Source organism: Panicum hallii, chromosome 5, assembly GCF_002211085.1.
Source record: "Panicum hallii strain FIL2 chromosome 5, PHallii_v3.1, whole genome shotgun sequence".
Taxonomy (NCBI): Eukaryota; Viridiplantae; Streptophyta; class Magnoliopsida; order Poales; family Poaceae; genus Panicum; species Panicum hallii.
The window spans coordinates 49,086,969-49,106,966 of record NC_038046.1 but is presented as its reverse complement, the minus strand read 5'-3'; the positions used below and the strand labels follow the sequence as shown (position 1 = coordinate 49,106,966).

At 44.0% G+C, this 19,998-nt stretch overlaps 3 protein-coding genes across 6 annotated transcripts; all 3 read right to left on the bottom strand.

The window, feature by feature from the left end:
- Positions 1-313: 313 nt before the first annotated feature.
- Positions 314-2,352, bottom strand: LOC112891609 (cation transporter HKT8-like). Its single transcript, XM_025958513.1, has 3 exons — positions 1,156-2,352; positions 816-1,040; positions 314-692 (listed from the first exon to the last, which is right to left on the bottom strand). Exons 1-3 carry the CDS (start codon positions 2,295-2,297, stop codon positions 497-499), a joined length of 1,563 nt encoding a protein of 520 aa, XP_025814298.1. The 5' UTR covers positions 2,298-2,352; the 3' UTR covers positions 314-496.
- A 4,575-nt stretch (positions 2,353-6,927) lies between these two features.
- LOC112894016 (lysophospholipid acyltransferase LPEAT1-like) lies at positions 6,928-11,853 on the bottom strand. Its single transcript, XM_025961572.1, has 8 exons — positions 11,388-11,853; positions 9,999-10,118; positions 9,857-9,894; positions 9,635-9,699; positions 8,826-8,894; positions 8,153-8,286; positions 7,323-7,463; positions 6,928-7,214 (listed from the first exon to the last, which is right to left on the bottom strand). Exons 1-8 carry the CDS (start codon positions 11,784-11,786, stop codon positions 7,110-7,112), a joined length of 1,071 nt encoding a protein of 356 aa, XP_025817357.1. The 5' UTR covers positions 11,787-11,853; the 3' UTR covers positions 6,928-7,109.
- A 2,256-nt stretch (positions 11,854-14,109) lies between these two features.
- On the bottom strand, positions 14,110-19,000 carry LOC112893630 (glucuronokinase 1). Of its 4 annotated transcripts, XR_003228855.1 has the most exons (8): positions 18,372-18,999; positions 17,359-17,579; positions 15,894-16,043; positions 15,466-15,654; positions 15,243-15,359; positions 14,961-15,121; positions 14,567-14,877; positions 14,110-14,457 (listed from the first exon to the last, which is right to left on the bottom strand). XR_003228855.1 is itself a non-coding variant. In XM_025961057.1 (7 exons), exons 2-7 carry the CDS (start codon positions 17,572-17,574, stop codon positions 14,619-14,621), a joined length of 1,092 nt encoding a protein of 363 aa, XP_025816842.1. In that variant the 5' UTR covers positions 17,575-17,579; positions 18,372-18,998; the 3' UTR covers positions 14,283-14,618. The 4 variants fall into 4 exon arrangements, 3 of the variants coding, with proteins under 3 accessions (XP_025816842.1, XP_025816843.1, XP_025816844.1); XM_025961057.1 differs by having other exon boundaries at positions 14,283-14,877; positions 18,372-18,998; XM_025961058.1 differs by having other exon boundaries at positions 14,283-14,865; positions 18,372-18,987.
- Between the last annotated feature and the right edge of the window lie 998 nt (positions 19,001-19,998).

Here is a 19,998-nt window from a genome sequence, read left to right as displayed (position 1 = left end):
GAAACCTGAAACCTAATTCTAGCCCGCTTATTTAATCTGTGCACACATGAATCAAGTGTACGATCTGAGGGAAACCTGTCATTTTCGTATGAACTTTTCATAACGATTTTGAATTTCAACGTTGCTAGTAAGTACAGCAATAGATGAACTACATGGTTGTGCCATGTTTCAATATTTTTCTGAACTTAATATTTTTGGATAAATTATTTTTTATCTTGGTATTTACGTATAATATTTTTACCACAGTTGCACCTTTACGATGTATATGGTTTTCCCATGTACATGGTCAACCACAACCAGCGTAGCCTTGCAATTTGAAGGTAAAGACAAGCAGCCATTTTTCATATGTTACAGAGACCGACTTCCTTGCAGATACATTATTCACATGATTCCATCGTAGTTCAAGTACTACTCTTTGAATCCGGCAGTAGATCTATAGCTTTGCTACCCGCAGAAAAAAAAAGATCTATAGCTATGCGATAGAATTTTAAAACCGTTAGCCCAGCTTCCATGCCTGACCCCCATGCATGCTGAACTTCTTGAGCCTGCCGTAGAGCATGACGGCCATGAGCGCGAGCTTCCCTTCCCTGCACTTGCCGGACAAGCCGATGCACGCGTCCCTGCAGCTGCCGTTGGGCTTTACTTGCCTACCGCAGCTGTACCCCGTGCTGAACCCCACGTTGCCATAGGCACTGCATGCATTATGTTACATTACATACGGCGGTTCGATTAATTATTGAGCTAGCCCAACATTCTACTGCTTTTGGAACATGCATTAATTTTGAGTTTTTGACGCAATAATAATAATTAAGCACCTGATGACCTCGACGACGATGTTGAGGACGCTGAAGTTGATTGGGTCGTCGGCGATCTGCCGCCGCTCGGTGATGCAGATGACGACGATGAAGATGGCGAGGCACGAGAGCGGTGACATGAGCAGCTTCTTCTGCCACACGCTTTTGCTGCTGGTGGTCTTGCTTTTCTCGTCGTGGTGATCTTCCATCGCCACCGGCAAAAATGTGGTGTAAGGGGGTAGATACCTGTGCAGAGGAATCCAGCATGAGCATATATATATAAATCGATTCAAATTTTCCATGTATATTAGTAGTCTTAATAAGACTGCTAATCTCTCGATCGACGTGCGTACGTACTTACATCATAACCACATAGAGCACGACGACGGCGGACGACACGGCGGCGAGGTCGACGACCATCTCGCCGGAGTGCCGCGAGTTAACCGACATGAACAACGCCGCCACGAGCTTCTGGAACGCGCTGAGCCCCCGCAGCCCGTCGGAGGCCCACTCCATGGCGCAGAAGACCACCAGCTGCACCGCCAGGAGCGCCGCCACCGTGAGCGCCAGGAACCACGTGCGCGCGCCCGGCAGCAGGTGGTCGTACCCAATGGCGGAAGCAGCGGCGGCTGGTCCGCCACCAGGTCCTCCGCTCACCAGCAGCTCGCCGAATTCTCGCCTCCTTGTGACCCTCTCGAGCGCTCTAATGGAGAGCCTGAGGAAGACGGGGAAGAGCGTGTTCCCGAGGAGGACGTGCGGCATGACGAGGAGAAGCATGCCCGGGAAGGACTTGAAGGACACCATCCCCTCGTTCGTTGGCACAAAGCCGCAGTTCGCGAACGTCGAGACGACGATGAAGATGGAGAAGGTGCTCGGGTTGATCTTCTTGCCAATGAGCACCTCCCTTGCGCCGGCGACGGCGTAAAGGTAGACTAGCATGAGCGTGTAGCCGGCGAGGTGCACCACCACGACGTAGACCAACACGATGAACATTAGAATCCTAGCGACGGATGGGAGATCACGTTGGTTCTTGAACCCTGCTATCTCCATTTGATCTATTGTGACGGCAGCCACTGGGGCTCCCATGGGACTGAGCTCTAAGCTAGTCGCCGGTGGCCCATTGCCATCGAGACCATGAGATTGTTCTCTCTTCTTGAGCTTGGTGTAGGTGAAGTGGAGGCCAAGCATGCTCGTGAACACCTCGCCGCCGAGGAGCATCAGTAGGGTCATGAGAAGGAGCTGGGAGTTGGAGAAGGACTCCATCTCGACGGCGACCATGCTCGACACTGTCGTCGCAGACACAGACGTGAAGATCAGGTCCAGGCCCGAGGGCGTTGGGACCGCGCTGGTTTTCATGGGCAGGGCTTTTAGCATCAAGAAACCGAAGAGGGAGACGAAGAGGAAGTACGAGAGATGGATCCAGAACGGGTGCACATGAAAGAGCAAAAGGTAGTAAAACCTTTGAGTCCTACTACCACTGGGGGGGACGTGCAAAAGACCCATAATTTCTATGAGCGTGGCGTTTTGACTTTGTTGTGAAGCAATCAGAATAGCGCTAGCTATTTATACACGAGAGAGAGAGAGAGAGAGAGAGAGAGAGAGAGAGAGATGTGGTGGAATGTTGGCAGCTTGGTTGGTTGAGCATGTGCCAGCGAACTTATATGCTTATCATTGTTTTGCTTATCATTGATTGTGCTCAATGCAGTCATGCAAGTGCACTATGGCCTCCAGAATGCATACCTATGACGAAATTTCAGGATGTCCCCACCAAATTAGTAGAATTACATATTTCCTGGGCACAACAATGAAATCTAGTGCTCAAGCTTTACGTCCACGTCACCGGTGCCAAGTAGCAACTACCTAAAATAAAAGCAACCAATGATATTGGCAAATTCATTCAGTACCATATCTCTAGCAAGGTTATCAAGATCGAAAACTTAGTAACTGTATTGACTGGATTTTATAGGATGAAACTTTTCTCTCATCTCATTAAACCCTCCCTCATCTCTCATAATAACACTATCAAGTCAGCAAAATTGCTGATGTGGCATGTTATTTAATGCTTATGAAACTCTTGCCTTAGTGTCAAGCATAAACATAGTAACCCTGCCAAGGATCACCATCTGTTCAAAATTTGTACAGATTATGAAATCTCATTTCTCATCCTTTTTAAGTAAAAAGGTCTTCGGACCCAGCTTGAGCGGGACATACAGGGGATCAATGCAAGAGGAGCAAAACTTGTGGGCAGAAAACAAACATAGAAAATCATGTCCATATCTAAATTTGAATATGTTTAAAGGGGTTACATCTGTCCGTATTCAAGTCTGGATATTTAGTATCCAACCATAACCGTATCCGAATCCGGATACTCAAAATCAGATATGTATAATATCGATATCTATTTATTATATCTTTTCTGACACAACTGATAATATCCGTACCAAATCCAAATTTAAGAAAAAACTAATTATTTGTATTTGTATCCATAGGTATCCATCTGCATCTGATCCGTTTACACCCCTACGCTTAAGCCACAAGGATAGATAATTGTCATCTTGTTACCCAATATAAGTGACACCTTAATCTTTTCTAACGAAATATTTTTTCTTTGAAAATAATACACACCTCCTATATTTCTAGCGCTAAATAAACTTGAGTTCACTACTGATTTTTTTCATTTTTATCTTTTTTAAAATAATATTTTAAGATTAACCTGTTTAGATTTTTATTTGCAGTGGGCAGCCTGTTTGATCGCGCCGATTTGTCTTTATCCATCACTTGGAGGCTAGGAGCTAAACATATTTATAGTAGGTAGCACTAGGGGTAGAATCGATGGCTGGCACCACCAAGTAAAAGTATTACTAAAAAATTTGGAAAATCACTAAATGTTTAAATTGCACTGGATGGAGAGGGATCCGAAGGTAAGATAAATTAAAAAAAGCTAATATATTTTACTGTCCACCTCAGTTAGCAAACACTCCGAAGCACTTCTCTGCCCCACAGACTACACATTAATCCAATTTGTGGTCCGTCGAGCATAAATGGAGGTATCCTAGAAACTTTATTCAATTGGATGTCGGAGCATTGATTGGTGGCCATATGTAGTGACACACTTTTTTTCTGTTTCACTTTCATATCTTTCACGCTAACTTCACATACAATTATGTGTTGCCAAAAAAACTTTCCAAGTCATTAGCTTTATGTGCACATGAGTTCCTACTGTAGTAAAATATTGTGACATTATTTATAAATTTCTATACTTTGTCACGCAAAGTAAAACTTTTATTTACTAGGAATGGGGGAAATTTACATTTAGTGCAATTTGCAAAGCTAGAGATGTTCATATGGCAAGTGGAATGTTGATTTACTAAAGTTTTAGACAGTTTGGAATAAACACTACAGCACATGTGGGCTTATGTGATGTTCCATTTATATCACTGAAAGTGTTATTTTCATTACATTTCATAATTTGTAACACTCACGTGATGAAAATCCGTTCATCGCTAATACCCTGTAATAAAAGATGGATTTGGCTAAATAACGGCTGGTTGTAATTTAGCTTTCCACTACGGCCGGCCCATTCCGGGAAAGTCAAAAACACAACACGACTTGCTCTTTCCCTTTCCGACAAAAAGCTGCTACCCGCTGCACTGAGCGCAACTGCTATTACTAGAGTAGGACAAGGACAAAAAAAGATGACATCATCACATGCAAAAATCAATCTCAGATTAAAAAAAGCTATAATTTTACAAATGAGCATCAAAATTGAAATCCGATTGCACTATTGCGTTGCCCCCAACAAAAAGATCAAAACAAGATCTCACTTCAATATATTTCGATGATATTTTTCTCATACGGTTCCAAAAGCACTTTTGTTAAAAGTTGAAAGCATATCATAATAAACTTCGAAGCAATTTAGAATAGATGTACAATAAATGTCCTGCTACCTCCCGCTTGATTCATCGAAACTGCATAAAACAGCATAAAATAATGAAAAATAAATTGTAAGATACTCAATAAAATTATTTAATGAATTGTATTGTATTTTTATGTTATGCTAAGATAAAATAATATTATTGCTTACTGGAACCAATATTATTACCTCTGTATAATAGTTTTATTGAGAACCAACATTAAAATGCCTACACGAGACTTGAAAAAAAGACATAACTAACGCAATTAAAATGCTTATGAGTTTTTACCAAAATGCTAGTTGATTTAGCATAAGTTGCCTACAAATAAAAAAAATGCACAAACTCAACTCGGTGTCCGTCGCGGCGCGCCCGCCGTTGCTGTTCCGCCCGCACGCTCCACTGCCCTTCTGCACGCCGGCGCCGGTGCGGCCCATCATGCCGCACGCCGCACGCCGCGGCTGTGGTAGCACCGTGGCCTCTTGGCTTAGCTGCTCTGCTCCGCAAGCGCTGACGCGTGCTCGCCTACGCTCCGCCTGTGTCCGCTCCGCCCCACCCTGCCCGCGCTACTCCGCACAGGCCGCGCCGCCGGCGCCTTGCCGCTTCGCCCGCGCCGCTCTGCCCGCATAGCCCGCCCCAACGCTGCTTCGCCCCCGCCGCTGCGCCTACGCCGCTACGCCTCGCCGAGCCGCTCCACCTCGTCGAGCCGCTCCACGCAGCCGGCCCCACGCCAATCTGCTGTGCCTGCTCCGCACCGAGCCGCACGAGCCAAGCTGCTCCACCGCGCATTGAAGGCGGTCGCGGGCTGGGGAAGAGGAGGGGAGGCCACGGCGGAGGATGGAATAGGAGGGTAGGTGGCGGCGGGGAGAGGAACCGGCGGCGGAAGAGGAGGGAAGGGAGGGGATGCGGGGGAGAGGAGGAAGGGAGGCCAGGTGTCAATGGGAAAAAGATAAGATTGAGAGGGAGAGGAATGAGAGAGATAAGAAGAGGTGGAGTAGATGCAGCGGCAGTACGATAGCGCAAATGTACGGTCGGCTGTAATCAAATCATTACCATAAAAGATACTGCCTCCATCCTTAGAGAGTCCTTGTGTGATTCAAATTTCGTAACCCCATTTAACGTGTGCATGTGCATGCGATATATAGTCAATCAGCATCACCAGATATGGCTAATAAATACGGGTAACATGATCACTTCAGACTTTTACTAATTTGTCTACGATTTTCTAGAGTGATATTTTTTAAGGGATGGAGGAGTAATTCCATGTTTCAACATCAGAACAGAAGGTTATAAGGAAGTTTTATTGAATTCAAGATCATTACATCGAGTTGATACAGAGGTATTGAAACATTTCCCATTCTGTATAGCCAAGATACACACAGACTTTACAACGCAAGTTCACATATGCCTCAACAAACTAGTACAGGACATGAGGCTTGAACTTGTTACCCTTTTTTAAAAGGCCATCAGGAGGGCCACCAGAACAAGCAAGGTATCGTTGTCAGCATATGATTTGCTTGTGTAACAATAAAGGAGAACGAACTTAACCACAATCTAGAAAGGGTGGCAGAAGTGAAAGGATTACCTGCAGATTAGCAACCAAAGTAGACCCAACCAATGTGTGACACACAGAGCACCCCCGTGTTGTTGGGGTTCAAGATCTTATCACTAGATTTATCTGTCAGTGGGCTGTGCATTTGAGGCGCACTCCGGCCTTGTCAAACCACTGAAATGTTGTTTAGGGTTTTATTGTTTGTCAAACCAATAAGAGATAAACTAAACTATTGGAAAGAAGAAGCGTTGCGGCGTAACTATATATTATAGTGGTGCTCAACTTGATTTTGTGCTAATCCGATAGCTCTTAGCAAAGATAATCCATCTGATCCCCAACACATGTTAATAATGTTACATACCCATTTGCAGTTGTACTTACATCCTTTGTTTAAAGAAAAAAATACAGAGGTTTGAAACGTTTTGTTTTCTTAGCTTTGATTTTGCTAGTTAAATAACCTACTACAACCTCCAGTAGTATTAATGTATTACAAGGACGCTAAGAAAATGTTAGAAAAAGGCTAAAGATTATCTAACAGAATCAATCCATGGGCACAGACTGTGAAACAAACCGGGTTCCACCGGTTCCGACTCCTCGTACCATTGCAATGTCCCCAGAATCAATAGACATTGCGTACAGAACTCATTCCAGTCGAATAACACAACCATTCAGGCACCAACCAGATATCAAACTATAACGACAAATGTTTTTTGTACATTGTTGTATCAGGAGGGTATTCAACATGCTCCTTAAACAAGGGAAGCAAGTGCAGCATGACAAACTAAAAATCCGCACAATCACATCTTAAATACTCCTCAGCTGTAAGTTAAAAAAAAAAGCAAGCAAAGGCTTTCAGTCATCTTTTTGATGTCGATTGTCAGGTAGACTACTACCATTCAGTGCTGCATGGTATACACGCTTGTCCGCCAGGCCAAGATTAGAAAGAATCAAATTTCCCTGCAGAAAGAGATGTTGTCATATTCTGGAAATTACGAACACATCAACTCATATTTAAAAAGATGAACCTGGTCCTAAAGCTCATGAAAGATGAGATCACAAGAATACCTCCGTTGATATCAGTTTTCTGACATTATTTGCGTAGAGTTTAGGATCTTCCTTTTCTTGTTCAGAAGGATAATATACAGGCAACCGAACCACCTCCATGTAATTTACAAATTGACATAGGAGCAGAAACACATGACGTGCCTGCAAGTTTTTACAAGAAAAAATAAAAAAAATGTTTCAGAATTCAATGAGTCATGATAAGAGACCTGTCAAAAGAAATCGAGATAAGAGACCATATTAATTGAAAACTACAGAAATAAATGTAAAACCCTGAATATAAACCTAGGCAGAGTTTTAACGGTCACGTGCCACGCACTTCTGAAATAAATTACATAAAACCCTGAATAAAGTTTGGATGTTTCATGCAAATATGAAGAAGTGCTCTAGCTATGGCTGTCACATTATCTGTCTTAAGTAATAATGTATTTCTTCGAGTGACGGTATCCCTAATGTGATAGTATGTGTGCAGAACAGTAGGATTTTAATTATTGAACTATAGAAGTTATGGAAGTTACAGTAAGAAAGGAGCAACCAAGCAATCTGCAACAACCTAGGAGAAGAAAACATATAAAAGGAGGCACAGGGAGGTCCAATATTACACAACTAAATAGACATGGACAGTACTATCGAGTAAAATAATAATGGCAAAGTTGGCAACATCCCGTGTAAATAAAAGCTTAAAAGCAATACATGAAATGATTTCTCTGGCCTAGAAAGAACAAGAAATCTACACACAAAGTACCACTAAATTGGTCATGCGTTCCTGTGTCTACTTACAGATTCTTAAATTGGCATTTTCAAGAAAGTGTAGATTTGCAATCAGTACTTACTCCATCCATGGAATCCCATGCCGGACTAAATCTCCTGTAAGTGTATCTCAAAATGACTGGCTGCACTGGTGCACTTGCAAGAAAGGCTCCGGTCTTAAATGGAAGAAGGTAATCTCCATTTGTAGTAGTTCCCTCTAAAAGAAAAAAAAAATCTATAATACAGGGGAAGCAATTTGTTTGAAGAGCTCAAATGAAAGAAAGGGGAAAAAATATTGGATAGAATAAGAATGCTAACTTGTCAACATGTGCATTGGACTAGAGCACGACAGGTTTGAATATACTTGTGTTCACATGACGATATACATAAAGTAGCAACAGACAGACAAATTTGAGGGTGAACAATCAAAGGTAAAAATGATTGTATAGAGGCGATGGAACATAAAACTGAATCCTGCTGATCTTTTAGCCCAAAACAGCTGTATTCAGTTTTTCTCTCCGCAAAGCATATTTTGATGAATGATCACTACACTATGGATAGTTATGGCCAGCTTCAAGACAGTGCAAAGTAGTCCTATGTGATAAGTGATGACTAATGTCAAAGCAGATTGGAAACAGCGCATTTCAATGGATGGAGCTAATAACCCTTCAAAATAGTAATTTCTTAGAAAAAAATGTGCAGACATTATATTAAAACAAGGAATTAGAAGAAAAAAGGAAATGGTTGTACACTAACCTGGAAACAGTAACATCATTGGGGTATTCTTATCTTGAGAAACCTCTCGGACCCTTTCAGTTACAGCACCTACATACAGTATACAAAGTTCAGTAAAACAAAGTACAAAAACTACAGAACATTACAGGTTGCTATAGCAAGCAAAATTTTCCTCAACAGAGCAAAGACATGTATATAATTTAAAGTTCAAAATTTGCCTCCATGTATAAATTTGCAACCCTCAGAGACTTGATTTTCAAGCTGGTGGTGTTTCTCTCTCAAAAATATCCCTAAGGAAATGCACAAGGGATTCAACTCCTTGGTTATCCTGGTTGCCTGGGAGCTTTGGAAACACCAGAATGGGTGCATCTTCAATGGCGCTAATCCTAATGTTATTGTGGTTCTGCAATCAGTAGCAAATGAGAGCATCCTTTGGTGCTCAGCAAGACTACTATTCCAAAAAGGTGATCTGGTTGTTTAAATTTTTAGTGAGCGTTGCGCATGCAACTGCTTTTATACAGGTGTGCGTGGGTTTGGGTTTGTTTTGGAAGGGGTCCTTGTGGCGCTCTCTGTATTTTGATTCTCTCTTACTGAAATGAAATGAAATGCAGCTCTCCGGTTCAAGAAAAAAAATTGCCTAAATTTATAAATTCTGGAGACCAATTGTCCCAATTGTTGCAATGAATATAATGCAATTTTGAATTACTAGTAAATAAAACCATTTAATACTAACAGTACATTTTGAGGATGCTAACGACAGGAACGCTTACTTGGCATGAGAAAATAGTAGCACAAGTATAACTAGTTCAAGGGCTGTAGTCAATATATACCTGAGACACCTTTAGAATCTGAGGACTTCGATTCTCGTTGAACAAAAATGCATCCAAGACACTTGCTGCATTAAACCAGAAAAAGAAAAGTAGAGTGAATTATAATATATTCCATATATCATTAATACATAAATAAGTAAGATAAGGCCATTTTCTCGCATAATATATGAGTAAGACACAGCCTAGAAAACAAGAAAGTATTAATGAGCATGGAAAATGTACCTTATGAGACCAATTAGAGGCAACCTGGACACTGACTCCTATAATAAGGATAAATTTAAGTATTGACAGGATGATACAATGTTAGAATACATTAATTCGTAAAATTTAAGTACACTATGAACACTAAAATAGTATCCAGTACCTTAGCAACAAAACTTGGAAAAGAAGCTGACATGTGATAAAGAATATCCACATAAGACACATGATTAGAAACAATTGCCCCTGGTCTTCCCAATTCTTCAGAACGGCCTTGATTTACATCCTGACAAAAAGTTATAATAAGATGACAGGGGAACCAAGGAACAAAATTACAGTTGAGTCACATGGGCACAACAGCAGTAATCCGCGATACTTATATGATGCATTGTGTGCCAAAGACTAGGGGCAATCATTGCCATTTCTGCTCTCATAAAACCTTTCAAATGGTACTATCTAATAGGTGCTTGATGGGACAAAAGGTCTTTAATGCCAGTTATCACAAATTTTTGAATAGTTAACAGAATTCGGCACCCAGATCTTTTTAATAGAATACAGATTTTGGAAGGTGTCCCCATTCATTGTCCTAAAGTGAGAACATAACTTCATCCAGATTTTGGATTTCTGACTAATAGAATACAGTATGATGCCAAGTTCCAGCCACTTATTACAGGTTTCATAGTAGACAGACAATTGCATAGTGACAATAAACCTGTCTCAGGAATTTGAAAGTATATAATAAAGTGGTGGAAAACAAGTTACATTATATCAATCTAACTTTCAGTTCAATCTATTAGTACAAGCACAATAAACTACAATGTAAATTCCAGTTTTCCTACTAAGACGTTAGTTTAAGCCAATCGGTGCCACTCAATAATTGCAACATCAGCCTAATTGTGTTTGTTTTGTCGGGCCCAATTTCTTCCCAAAAAAGTCATGAAAATCGCTCCCACAGTAAGTAAGATGTGAACCTGAATGGATACATATCATATATTCATATGGCATTGCCAAGAAACAAAAAGAGACAAAAAAAAACATCTCTCTGCAATTTACAACAGTATAAATGCCTAGCAGTGCATACAGAACTTCAAAATCATTCCATCCTCGGGGGAATAATAGAACTCTACATAGAAAGCTGTAACAGAAACATTATTCTACATGGTCTGTCGAAAAAGATAACTAAAAATGGCGAGCTAATTGCTTGCGGGATCCATGGTTGTATTGGCACATTGTAAATCAAAATGTTCACGAGTAGCAGCATCATAGAGGTTGCTGCAGATGCATTACCGAGTAAGCCGCACCGTCTGTCACTCTACTTACTAATGCAATGCACCTAAACCAAGTGCCAGACAACCCATCAACCATGGTGCTCCAGGACCAAGTACATTTGAAGCAAGTATAAACTGATCCAAAACACCTGTATCGAACTCGTTATATGCTTGCTACAAAAGCAGGGACAAACAGCATTGGACGATTAACAAGTGCACTGAGATTAACAAGTACCCCCCGGGGGCGTGACACGCGGGCGGAAGAGGACAGTAGAAACCGAACTAACCTCGGCACTGGGGAGCCTCTTGTCGGTCTCGCGGATCCAGTAGAAGCCGAAGACGAACAGCATTGCCCGCGAGAGCGAGCAGCCCGCCCGCAGGACCGCCCTCCTCCTCCACCCCACGAGCCGGGGCCGGCCCCCATCCGCGGCGGCGAACAGCGTGCACACGCGGCAGACGAGGTAGTAGAGCAGGACCACGAGCATCCCCGCGACGAGGCGGAGCGGGAGGAGCACGGCGGCCGCGATCGCGAGCCGCGCCGCCTCCGCCGGCGCCAGCGGCCCGCGGCCCATGACCCCGTACGCGTCCCGGCGCGCGTACGGCGCGTACCTGGCGTCCAGCTCCTCCACCGGGGCGTCGGCGGCGTCGGGCCCCGGGGGCGGCGCGCCGGCGATGTCGAGGGCCATTGCGCGTCCCCCGCGCGAGGGCCGAGCGCCGGGCCGGATCGGAGCGGCGCGGCGGGGGGCGAGGGGGTGGGGTGTGGGGCGGGGGCAGCGCGTGTCTGTGACGAGGACTCTGTCTGGTCGGCGCTGGCCGCTGGGCTCGGGAGGGGGCGGGGGCGCGTGGGATCTGGATCGGACGGCGACGGGCGCATCCTTGGCGGGTGGACTCGGTTGGGAGCGGTGGCGCTGTCCGGGGCAGCCGTGCGGGGTACTAATCCTTAATCCTGGGGATTAGGAAAGGAACGACGCTGACAGGCGCGGGCCCACCGGATGGTTGTCCATCACGGAAAGGAACTGAGCTCGCAGAGTTGGATGGGGATGGGAAGCCGGGGGCCACATCAATTTACGGCGTGTGCGGGTGTGGCAGGCGCGGCCGTCGGCGAGATAGAGAGGGGAGGGAAGTGAGTGGAGCGGCTGCTGGCGAGCTAGAGGAGAGGGAAGGGTGGAGCTTTCGCCGGCGAAAGGTGGGAGATGGGGAAGCGGCCAGCGGCGAGATCACACAGTGCCCGGGGTGGTGGTCGAAGCATCAGACTTTAAGTTCGGGATTTCGAGGTTCCAATAACCGCCGACTCTAGAGAAGGAGGTCGGCGGTGGCGACGGCCCGGCGGTAGTAACGGTTTGGCCGGTGGCGAAGACGAGACGGCACAGAGCGCTGCCGGCCGAGTAGGGTCGGACATCCGGTGGGCGGTGGCGGGTGACTGAGGCGAGGAGGAGGCGGCAACGGTGGAGGACATCGCAGCGGCGAGAGTGGTTAGCGGTGGTGGCGGTGAGGATAGCGTCGGAGGTGCCATTGAAGGCGGGAGAGGCGGAGGCTCCATAAAAAGCGATTAATAGATACCTTCGAGCCGGGAGCCCATCGTCCAATCCAATCCAATCCAATGTGCTCCCGTCTCCCGCGTCACGTCGCGCCGCCGGCACGGCGAGACAAGCCGCCAAGCGACGACGGAAGGACGGACGGGGACAGGCGGCGGCGTGTAGGTGTTGGCGTACGCATATTTTTGTTGCTTTTCTCAGGGTTTTGGCGCACGGCGGAATGGTTGGCGTCGCTTTTGCGTCGGTGCACGTTATCGGAAACGGGAACGGAACCGATTGGCCGTGTTGGTGCTTGTGATGAAGCGGATCGGCAAGAGACTGTATTGGTATAATAACGTGGGAGGAATCACTCTTAGCGGCCTTGCACATGCTAGCTAGATGAAAGACCCTGAATTAGCTAATAACATGTTCATTGAAAAACATTTGTTTATTTTAAGCTTTATTGTAATGAATCCACCTGTGCATCCTGTGCGCAATCTAAACATACAGTCTACGTCCAGTCCCGCACGCTTATTATTTTCCAAATCCATAAGAAACACCGTTTTAGTTCATCGAATGTAAAGAAAAATACAAAGATCTTTTCATGCTATAGACAAATGAAACGGTGGCAACAACGGCAGAAATGCACCACCGTTTCAAATAGTTATAGACAAATGAAATGGTGGTAGTTCCTGGTATGATTGCTATGCTGGCACAATTTACCGCCGAATGGCTATAGCCATTTGAAACGGCTATATATGCATAGATTTGCAATTATCGTTCCAGACAATCATTTTTGAAAATTCAAAAATTATTAAATATAAAAATGAAAAAAAAAACCTGGCTGCTTAGCCCAGGCGCCTTTCATTGCCGGCAGCCCAGTTCGCCCACAAGACTTTTTGTTGCTTGCTCCCAGAGTTCCCTTAACTATAAATAACCAGAAGCTCAACCACAACATTTTGCTTGTTTTGAAGTCCAAGTGATACATATAAAAAAAGTCCAAGTGTATAAACACCTTGTCCGTTAGATTAGCATGAGTGGGGTGGTAACGGATCATGGTCATAATTCTCTCCTCACAATCCAACTTAACCGTTATATATTTTTAGCTCAAAATTGAATAAAATTGGAGCCGACTCTTACCATTTCAGGCCGGACCCGGTCTCTAGATTATCTAAGCCAGCCCTTAGATTATCTAAGCTATAAAATTTAAGGCTCTTGACCACCACCCTGTAGTACCTTTTCCTGCTACCGACCTACCGTTGACAGAAGCTATCACATCGTTTTTTCAGGCACTCACTGGTGGCCAGAAGAAGAACGCATCCCTGTTACCATAAACAACAGAACAGCACATTCGATACTACGGCACCTCGTAGACTTAGAGAGTTATAGTTGCTAGCGTGATAATATACATCCTGCTGTATCACTGAAGGCCTCCTCCTAATAACATTATAACTGTCTGTTCTAGGTTACTTTTTGAACTTTCCAAGCAGTAGCCTTACCATCACACAATGTAATAGACCTTTGCAGCTAAGAAATAATGAAGGCATCATCTAGGTCAATCTACTCTATTGGGAACATTACATGCTCCCTTTGCTCAGCTCTAATTATCTAATCTGCTCCAGCCTCCATCCCAATCCCATCATGCGAAGAAATGCAAGCACATGCATGTTTTATATACATCATATCCACAACGGCACCCCAACGGTAAGTACAGCTTCTATTTTGCTATCCAAAACCATTGCTTTCCTTTGCATGTTTCTATATACATCATATCCACAACGGCATCCCAAAGGCAAGTACAGCTTCTATTTTGTTATCCAAAACCATCGCTTTCCTTTGTCCACTATCCAATCATACAAGAAAACAACCAACACACACCATCACACATATCAAAACAAATAACCTGACAAATGAAGCAATATCATACAATTATACTGTTTTATTATGATTACCTCCAAAACAGAACAGTTGCTTCAACCACTCAACAGGACATCGATCATTCAACTAGCAAATTGATAAGCTTGTCAACTCCTCATCCGACAGCACCGATGGTGCAACTTTGATCTGCTGTACCACAAAGCCAGCCTCCTGGCAAGCCTTGTGGAGAAGCTCCGCCTGCGCTTCGCCATCTGGGCACAGCGCAACCACCGCACCCCCGCTGCCAGTGAACTTGGATGACACGCCCACACTGCGTGCCACCTCAACCATCTTTATGTTCACAGAACCAAGTACATCATCTCCAAACATTTCCCTACAATCACAACCAATTACCACATAAGGCCCCATCTTACCTTGCCAGCTCAATTTGCATTCCAGAAGCATGTGCTCAGGAAGGCCAATACTTACCTTCGCAGATCAAAGTTCCTATTCATAAGCCGTGCAAGCTGAGTATAATCCTTCTGCAGCAAAGCCCTGTGGCCATCAAGCGCTAGCTGCGCTACTTCCTTCATACATGATATTATAAACTCGTCACCATTAAGCCATCTTTGCCTAACAGTGCTGTGGACCTATGTTATAAAACATAGATGACTGTTAATTTGGAGGACTGAAACATATCAATCTTATTTTGTGGTGGCATGGCAAAATTTAAGCATGAATTGTAGTTTATTGATTTAATTCAGTAGGAACCTTGCCAGAATCACTGGGGTTCTCTGCATAGATGAGGTATAGAGGAGGCAGCAGATTGACATCCAAAGGTCTGTATATGCCATGACCCAGCTTGTCCATTTGCTCCTTGCTAAAATCCTGAGTGACACAAATTGAAACATTAACAAACAGTTCACACTAGCTAGCAGTACATATGCTGTATGCAGGAGCTTAACTGTAAATAATGAATGCTTGTATCGCGTACCATATAGACCAGCCCCCCATAAACCTGTGCCACACGGTCCTGAAGTCCAGCAACAATTCCAAGCTCTTTCTCAGCATCGAGAATCAGATTAGGTCTCAATTCAACTTTTATTAAATGCCTGACATCATAGAAGTCAAGAAGGCAGTTTAGAGCAGCACAAACGATCGCGCTTGAACCAGATAGCCCAGCCTACAGAACAAGAGTCAAAATAACATTAATCTCCAACTCATAAGCACATCAAGAAACTGTTATAGCTAGGACTAACTACAGCACTTCAGGAAAATATTGCTAAAATCTTCATGTTGCCAGTTTTTAGGGATAATGATATATTTTCTCCAGCTATCACACATAAGATCACATGAAATAGAAGCGGCCAATTGCAATTGAATAAAAGAGGCAAACAAAGGAAGTGGATTTCGATTAGTTACCTGCCGAGGAATATTAGTATCATATGATAAGGTGAAATTTTCAGCTTTTAGACTGATATTATTTTGAGTACAGTGATTGTAGAAAACTTTACAGATAGCCATCAGCAGCCGAACGCCTCCATAATATCCTTCACTTTGCAAACGACTTACCTAAAAAAAGGCGAAAGGAATTAATACGGACCAACTATTTGTTTAAATAATGGTAAAGGCGTAGTTAAGTGCCTTGATGTTTCCGTAACATCTGTCCCTGAACATATTTCTTCTTAGTGAAAATGGAATCTGATTCTAAGTGTTTTGCCCTTGTATGCCACACCTTCTCCAAAAATAAACAGAAAAGTTGCCTTGACAACAATACCAGGCTCACACCATTCGTGTTAGGAAGATATGGCTCATTTGTATTGAAAATAGTTAAAGAAGAAATTAACTTGCGCCAATTGTTTCAGAAAGACACTTTTCTGTATCCTAAGCTTTATTTTCTTTAGCATACGAGCGGTGGGTGTTCTGGAGTTACAATTCATAAAGAAAATTAGATGCATAACTGTGCAATTTGTTCCTGTTCAGCACAAATGGATTCCATGGATTGAAAATGTGCACAAAGGAAAGATTTGCAACTACATTCTATGATTGTGTTTGATTACAAAAATCACAGTGCTTGATCTATTGCAATGATGTAATTCAAATCATCCATGACCATCTTGAGCCTGGCAATTGGTGAAGAAATGAACAATAGATAGAGATTACGATATGTCATCGGCAGGAGGGAATGCAATGAAACATAGTGTGTGACAGGCTGGATGACATGGTTGCACGATTTAAGTCCCAAATGAGATTTGGGCAAAAGAGGCCTAAATAAGATAAAAGAAAAATGAGAACATTCTTTAATTATGTTTTCTGGAATTAGATCAAAACAAATCCCACAGCACAAGCAAATGACTGACTCCATCCATTCAATATAGAGCAATCCTGAAAACAGATATTCTTATCTTATCTTCAGAAAAGGAGAGGAAGGTGGATGGAAAAGAAGAGGAAACGCTTATTCCTAAGTTAGTGCCCTGTTCTGCTAGTCAGCTAGTGTGCCGTGAAGCATTGGAAGGATCAGCTAGCCAATATAAAAAGCACTATACCTCCTTTCTAACAAAGAAGTCAAGGCAATGAAAAAACGAGTCATTCAGTTGAAGAATATTGTTACTCGATCTGGATCAACACTTGAGGTAAGGTAAGCACTGCTGCAGCTTCTGATTATCAGATTAAAAAGTCCTGCAGCTTTCCTCTTGTTCTTTAGGTTGTAAGTGATGTCTATTAGTTGTATGAATTGGGAGTGCCATACCTCTACATGTTTAGGGACCCCAATCTTGAGGCAGCAATGATAATACTCCCGCTGAATGTAAATCTCTACTGATGGAATGGGAGAATAGACATATAGAAAAATTGACAGAAAAAAAAGAGAAGAGAGGAGGGGACTTACGAGGTGGGTCAGGGAGGGGAAGGCGATGAGATCGTGGTGCGGGTGCGGTTGGATGAGCAGCTCGGGTGAAGGGCGGAGGCGGACAGTGGCAGAGAAGTCAGCGATGGTGAAGGAGAGTGCCTTGCCGTTGTACACGTCGCTGGGGTTGCCAAGGAGCCCCACCCGCGCGTACGCGCGCCGCTCCAATCCCATCTCCACCTCCGTTGCTGCCAACATTTCCTCTTCCAAAGATGAGAAGTAGATTGAGGTTAGCTTGGGGGCACTGCTAAGTGCTTAGTTTGGTGCCCGTCGGAGCACCTAAGCTGAAAATTGCCAAAGTACTACATATTTTGTAGCTTCATTAAAAGTTCGTGTTCCAAAAATTTTGAACATTTTTATGTTGTATAAGTGAGAATACATCAATGAAAAGTTTAAAGAAAAAACTTGGGGAAGCCATACATCAATGCAAAGTTTTTTCTTTAAGTAAATACATCAATGCAAACTAATAGACTGTTGAAAATTGTAAGTGATGTCTATTAGTTGCATGAATTGGGAAGGCCATACCCCCCATCCATGTTTAGGGACCCTAAGCTTGAGACAGCAATGATAATCCTCTAGCTGAATGTAAATCTGTACTAATGAAATGGGAGAATAGATATGTTTGGAAATTCTGTTTTTTTTCGGTAGATTGTCTGTCCTGAATGTAAATAGACATGTTTGCAACTGAAGCTGGTCATAGCTTATTTGTTTCTTGAATTCAAGCTGAAGACAATATTGACACTATTTTGGAGGTTTGTAGAATAGAAATTTGGTTACAATTATGAATAATGTATAAAAGGTCAACAAAGTCTGAAGCATTCTGAAATAGCTGAAACTCTGAAATAGCTTATGTGTACACCCAATAACTGTTGCAAAAAGATCGAATTTAGTAGGTAAAATCATGGTCAGATCCGAATACAAATACCATATGTTAGGGGTTTGTGTGTTTGATCTCGCGCAGCAGGATGGGAAGGGAGGGGAATAGGCAGGCATACCCCTGTCGGATGTTCGTCGCCGGCGAAGCGCCCGTCGCTCGACGAACAACGGGCAGCGCAACTCGCCCTGTCGTCGCCGCTAGGAAAGGAAGACCGAGGCCGAGAGAAAGAACAGAGAAGTTGTGGGAAGGGAGGGTGCTGCCGCACCAGCCGGACTCGATCTGCAGCTGGGCAGGAGAGCGTGAAGGGCGGCGCACGGGCCGACCGCGTGGAGAGCGGCGGGCGCTGGGGGAGCGAAGGGAAGAGATGGGTCGCGGTGCCAAAGAGCGGGCCTTGTTGACGTGGTGTGGGCGTGTTGCCCGTCAAAGGAGAAGGCACTGCTGCTCCGCCGCCGGCTACCTACCAGATGGTGGAGCCGTGAGCTGCTAGGGCCGCCCGGCTGAGAGGAACTCGTGCCGACGGAGGCCCGCCCAGCGCATCGCCCGTCAGGCCGTCACCGTCAGACGGATGGAGGCGCTGGCACGCCGGCACAGGATCTTGCGGGGAGGAGAGGAGGGGAGGGGACACCACCGCCGCCGATGAGAGAGACGAGAAGACTGGCGGCTAGGGTATGGATAGATGGGGTGGGGATTTCGGGATGAATGAAATGGAGAGGGTGAGAATCATTAGCTAGATCAAATGTACCTGGGTTGTATAGGTTGTACGTGTTATTATACCTAATTAATAGATAGTATCCGAGCTCAAGAACTGAAAAACCGAAGTTGATTAGGTTATTCAGAACTGCGAACCGAATTTAGAACCGAAAATATCGGTTTCAGTCACTTCGGTTTCGATCTCAATTCTTTTTTGCTTATCGGTTAATTATGCTCATCTCTAGTCGTGGGAAGGAAGAAACCATAGCGAACGTCGTCACACAAGTCGAACAGGTTCCACCGATTTCGTGGGAGAGATAGGGAGAAGACTCTGTAATATAAAATAAATTAATATTTAACGTAACAAATTTACTAACTTTAAAAAATCAGACTAACATTTGAAAATAACATAATCAATATTTTGTAAAATATATATCAATATTTTGTAAAATATATATTAATATTTTGTAGAAAGTAGTACAATCAACATTTTCTATAGGCTACATATAACTAAAACAGATTCAACATTTTTCAAAGTAAAGATCAATATTTTTGAGATGCTATTTTTTATCTATTCTTCTTCCCCAAAGTCGGTAGGGCCACCGTGGTAAGCAGCAGCATGCAATGAAGATAGACGACATCAATAGACCACAGTGATGGACGTGGTGGGATGAGCGCTCGTAAGGAGCACGGGAAGCCACGGCGGGACGTTGTGCACAGGACGTCCCAACAAGTATGGGCGGTGCATGGCGGAGGTGGTGTCAATGGACGGCAACAAGGATGAGGCGTGCAATGAGCACAAACCGTCCAAACCTGATTGAAATATTTAGTCTTTTATTTTTTGAAAATATTATCTGTCGGGGGAAATCTCCAGCCGGATGGCGGAATGCACCCGCCTAATCCTAGTTTAGGAAGAGTTTGGGGGAGATCTAGAAGCGCTTGATCGATGGGCGGATGAACACGGGAAGGACACGAGGGTTTAGAGTGGTTCGCCCGCCGGAGCATAGTACCCTACGTCCACTTTAGAGCTGTATTGCTTGAGTGTGCTTGTGGAC

Excerpts from the sequence above, each read along its gene's own strand:
- LOC112891609 (XM_025958513.1), bottom strand. The coding sequence starts at position 2,297 with ATGGGTCTTTTGCACGTCCCCCCCAGTGGTAGTAGGACTCAAAGGTTT. Across the intron at positions 1,041-1,155 it reads GTGCTCTATGTGGTTATGAT|GTATCTACCCCCTTACACCA; the intron begins GTAAGTACGTAC and ends TCCTCTGCACAG. Across the intron at positions 693-815 it reads ATCGTCGTCGAGGTCATCAG|TGCCTATGGCAACGTGGGGT; the intron begins GTGCTTAATTAT and ends TAATGCATGCAG.
- LOC112894016 (XM_025961572.1), bottom strand. The coding sequence starts at position 11,786 with ATGGCCCTCGACATCGCCGGCGCGCCGCCCCCGGGGCCCGACGCCGCC. Across the intron at positions 8,287-8,825 it reads AATGATGTTACTGTTTCCAG|AGGGAACTACTACAAATGGA; the intron begins GTTAGTGTACAA and ends TTTTTCTTTTAG. Across the intron at positions 7,215-7,322 it reads GAAAACTGATATCAACGGAG|GGAAATTTGATTCTTTCTAA; the intron begins GTATTCTTGTGA and ends CTCTTTCTGCAG.
- LOC112893630 (XM_025961057.1), bottom strand. The coding sequence starts at position 17,574 with ATGTTGGCAGCAACGGAGGTGGAGATGGGATTGGAGCGGCGCGCGTAC. Across the intron at positions 15,655-15,893 it reads ATACTAATATTCCTCGGCAG|GCTGGGCTATCTGGTTCAAG; the intron begins GTAACTAATCGA and ends CTTGTTCTGTAG. Across the intron at positions 15,122-15,242 it reads ACCCCAGTGATTCTGGCAAG|GTCCACAGCACTGTTAGGCA; the intron begins GTTCCTACTGAA and ends TTTATAACATAG.